The sequence below is a fragment of the Haliotis rubra genome, unplaced genomic scaffold, assembly GCF_003918875.1.
Source record: "Haliotis rubra isolate DU_JTF1 unplaced genomic scaffold, ASM391887v1 Scf5, whole genome shotgun sequence".
In the NCBI taxonomy this organism is placed as follows: domain Eukaryota; kingdom Metazoa; phylum Mollusca; class Gastropoda; order Lepetellida; family Haliotidae; genus Haliotis; species Haliotis rubra.
Window position 1 is genome coordinate 3193148 of NW_025767190.1, and position 4396 is coordinate 3197543.

The following is a 4396-nucleotide window of genomic DNA, read 5'->3' on the forward strand; positions in this document are numbered from 1 at the left end:
TTCGCTCATGTTTTCTGTCACCGGTTTGCATGGTCAAGATAAACACTTGCTGTTCGGACGTATAGATGAATTATTGCTGACACCGGCGTTTTACGACACTCACGTTGTGACGGTATACTACATTTGTTTGATAATGTTACGTCAAGAGCATTGTGACGTGTATGCGTGCGTCTGTGTGTGCGTGCTAACCATTTGATACTGAATGTCGAATGGTTTGCGATTCAGATACTCTCTCTCTTTCACTTTTTCTACCATTACCTAACACCAAATCCAACCAATATTCAGTTTCTTAGAGTTTATTACAGCTCATGTCCCAGGTTGTCTTTAAGCATTTATGGTCTTGTCAATCCACTTCCGGGCACTCACGGTCCTAGAGTAAACAGCTGGTGAGTTTGGTTCTGCACAGCCAAATCCCCAGCTAACGGTACCTGCACGATGAAAATGAGTTGTATGCTCATTCAGTCTTTGAATTTTTACAAAAATATTTACAAGTATAGACGTGTGTTACGTTAGTGAATAGTGAAGCACGGTGATTATACTCGTGTTTGACAAAGGTACAAATAAATAGGAGCCAGTAAATACTTCTTGGAATGTTCTTACTGCTCACGTTTAATGTTTTTGGAGAGGAGTTGGCATATTAACTATCTTTAGCATGTGCATTGCGCTACTGTCCGTCGTTAGCTGTTTTGGTAACAACCTATCGTATAGGATGTAAGGTACAATCAATGTCAGCCTTCTATCTTCGCGAGAAAAACATTCTTTTCGACTGTTGACTTTTGAAATAGATTTTGAAACATTCTTTTCGACTGTTGACTTTTGAAATAGATTTTGAAAGTATTCAAATAGGAATTTCAATAAACATACAGATAATATCCATACGGCTGTTGTAATAGCACATTAATGGCCCTCCGCTATCTAACTGAAAACAGATGTTGAAAGTCTTGAACAAGAACGTCAGAGTTAGAGAACCACTTGTCCTAGGGTAAGCTGAGTAGGATTTGTTTTCTTTTTGGTTTGAACTCAGCAATACTGTATCCATTCCATCCATGTCACCACTGCCATTTCATCACTGTTGTTGTATAAAAACATACACGATGAACGTCCAAGACCAGTAAATGTTCATATGTCATACATTTGAGTTGTTCCGAAGTTTGTAAAGTTCTGATATATTTACCTACACGTGTAACCAATAGCCATAAAAGGCAGGGTCGAAACTCACTGCATGAAACCCCAATAAGTGACAAACCAAGAGAGTCTGATGTATAAGGGTCATGAAAGTGTGTATGTTGTGTGCCGTGTCAGCTGTCGGAACCAGATACAGAGCAACGACGGAACAAAACAGCCATCACAAGATGCACACAAATTCTGTTAAAACCTAAAAAAAACCCAACATACACCAATGGTGCCCTTTCACATATGCAGCATTGGATTTCGCACACATTTTGTACACCACATTTTGATGTAACGGTGTGGTTTAGACGGAATGCCTGTGTAGTATCTCTATAAGTATGTTATTAGGTTATCCAACATATGTCCATCATAATAATGACAGTATAAATAGCCATTTTACTGCAATGTATTCAAAGCACCAACTTATATCTCGAGGACGTGAGGTCGGGGAAGTGCTGGTGGAGCTCCTGTGCATAGAGCTCGGGTCACAAATCATTTGAAGTTAAGCAACGTTGAGCGCAGAGAGTTTGCGGATGGGTGACCGTGTTGGGCAGCTTGACTCCTGAGAGTTTCTAGGACTTCAGTCCTGCCCCACAACGAAACACAGAAAATTATGGTGCATCACTAAGCAGCGATCCGGGTCAGTACATGTGCCCATCAACCTGTACATGAGGTTGTCTAAACCATTAGCCTTGTCTAAATGAAAGATATATGCTCCATGACTTGTTTGCATATCACTGTTCCTCGACCGAGTTGCGTCTTTCTCCCAGTATCATTCAGATCAGGTCTTGTTTGATGGTTGATTACTACTCGAGTGGTCAGGCTCGCTGACTTGGTTGACACATATCATCGTTTCCCCAGCTGTGTAGATCAATGCTCATGCTGTTGATCACTGTTGATTGTCTGGTCCAGACTCGATCATTTACAGACCGCCGCCGTATGGCTGGCATAGTGCTGAGTGCGGCGTAAAACTATACTCACTCACTCGTATACTTATATACTCGTATACGTATATCTGGTGCTAGTTTACAAACCTTGCAAGAATCCTTCCCTCCTTGTGGATAGCCTGCACACAGCATTGAAAAGTTGTGAAAATCAGTACCATAGATACCTTCACACGTTTGCTGGGACATGATTGGCTTGTCCACTACTTGTAGCATGTCTGATGGGGCACTTTCTGGAATTACAACAAAGGCCACGATTACAAAATAAACATTTACGCGTACTGCATAAACTGTAACAGATATTTACCGTGCATCCTTCAAGTGTAATAGATACATAGTTTTTTCTCTCTGTTAACAGTCTAACACTAAAGCACTATTCGGAAAAGGAAATGTCGTTTTTCTGCCGCACTCCACGAACACTGACTGGTATCATTTCCACATTTAAATCTCCCATGTTCCCGTGTTGTTACTAAACAGGACCCTCTAGAAAAAAGCTTCAACCATAATGCAGTCGAGCACCGTTGTCTCGATAGTCATAGGACCAAGAATAGGACCAGGGTATATCAGCACATATCATTATGACAGAAAACAAAACAAAAAGTAGATTTCATGTATATTTACACTACCGCATCCCTTTGATTCATGTCGCACCGTGTGTAAACGTGTGGAAACAACCTCAGAGGGATACTTGCCCATGAAAAGTAGGTGGATATCGAGTTTCTTTGCAAATATCGAGTTAAAAAGGTGGGTTTGCTTGTTGGGACCATTGAATTATATCGAGATATCCGAAATATCGAGACATCCGCATCGAGTTAAAAGAGCTTGAATAATGATAAATTATGAGGCATGTTGCTGGGACGGAGATGTTATATCGAGACAACCGAGATATCGAGTTGTCAGAGTTCGACACAACGGTGCTCGACTGTATATACAAGTGGTACATGTCCCCTTGTGTCCGAGAGGCTTCTCTTGGAAGATCTCCCTGCAACCAAACTGCAAATGTGCTAAAATAACACTGACTTATCAACTAAAAAGCAGTTCCATGAATTATTTTTAAATCCTTTTAGCGAGCAATTTAAGTACCTCATATCTACGTTCGACATAATTACATAGTTGTCTGTATATGTTTGTGACCATACCTACGGATGTGGTACCCCATCCAATAACATAGCATATGGTTCCTGATGACGGGCTGCTGGCGGCAACACAGCCGAAGTTGATTTCTGGCCGTTGTATTTGTGGAGGAACTGCAAGTTCCATCAAACCCGTGTCATATTCCAACGTGATAGGGTTGAATGACGGATGGTTCATTGTTTGCTTAATGGCGGTGGTCTCCGATGAAGCTTCATTTTTGGAGGCCCCCGTGAAGAACCACCTCCTCGTGGTGGGTGCTGGGTAATGCTAAGAGCTCTTCAACCCTTCAGGGGTTGCGCCACTGTGTCGGTGGAGGACGGGATTCTGGGTTCCAGGATTAGCGTTCCTTTGCCCAACACACCACTTCGGCCCTTTCTTCACCTAGACGGGTGGTAGAATAGGCCCGGTTCTACCAATCGGCTGGTCATGCCGAGCCCTGAGCACTAAAGTTCATTGCTCTACTATTATTTGGCTCGGTTTTATTTGGACACAATATTGACATGTTTTGTTCTTTTGTGTATACTATATGATATACTATATGGATTTTCAAATTTGTGAAAATTTGCCTAGATGCCGGTGTCAAAAAGGCGGTGGCTCATAGGCCAATCTGGTGGAAAAATTATTTTATATTTTTTTATATTTTTTCTGCTTGAGTCTATTATCCGAGTATCCTTGGTGCTGCAGGTCGGAGACCCGCTTGTTGTTAGCCTTGTCCTTGTGATACTCCGTGGTGGGTGGGGAGCTCGGATGATGAAGTCTAAACACTTACCATGGCTTATGAAACCCCCACAAAAAAAAGCAAACGTCCTCTTGAAAATGATCCTGATGACGACCTCCTACTACCCAAACAAATTGATTACTGGCCACGTTTTGTTGTCATTGACACCAAAGATAACACACCACTGAAGTTAAATCCTTTTGCCGTGTCTAAGGGTATCCAAAGCATTGCCGGCGATGTAAAGAACATTAAAAGATTACGTTCTGGTGCGCTGTTGATCGAGTGCAGCAAAAGACAACAGTCCACCAACCTGTTGAACACTGACACTTTTGTTGGCATTCCGGTTACCGTCACGGCCCACAAAACACTTAACACTAGCAAGGGTATCGTGCGAGACCGCGATAGATTGCTGGCTGACATGTCGGAAATT

At 42.2% G+C, this 4396-nt stretch overlaps 1 protein-coding gene across 1 annotated transcript; it reads right to left on the reverse strand.

Moving 5' to 3' along the window:
• Positions 1-838: 838 nt before the first annotated feature.
• LOC124291764 (anionic trypsin-2-like) lies at positions 839-3425 on the reverse strand. The gene is made up of 3 exons (XM_046728836.1): positions 3254-3425; positions 2205-2347; positions 839-919 (listed from the first exon to the last, which is right to left on the reverse strand). Exons 1-3 carry the CDS (start codon positions 3423-3425, stop codon positions 839-841), a joined length of 396 nt encoding a protein of 131 aa, XP_046584792.1.
• Between the last annotated feature and the right edge of the window lie 971 nt (positions 3426-4396).

What these genes read in the sequence shown, in the direction of transcription:
- LOC124291764 (XM_046728836.1), bottom strand. Translation starts at nt 3,425, where the DNA reads ATGAACCATCCGTCATTCAACCCTATCACGTTGGAATATGACACGGGT. An exon ending in ATGGGGTACCACATCCGTAG is followed by an intron (nt 2,348 to 3,253) that starts GTATGGTCACAA and finishes TTGTAATTCCAG; the next exon opens with AAAGTGCCCCATCAGACATG. An exon ending in GAGGGAAGGATTCTTGCAAG is followed by an intron (nt 920 to 2,204) that starts GTTTGTAAACTA and finishes ATCTGTTTTCAG; the next exon opens with TTAGATAGCGGAGGGCCATT.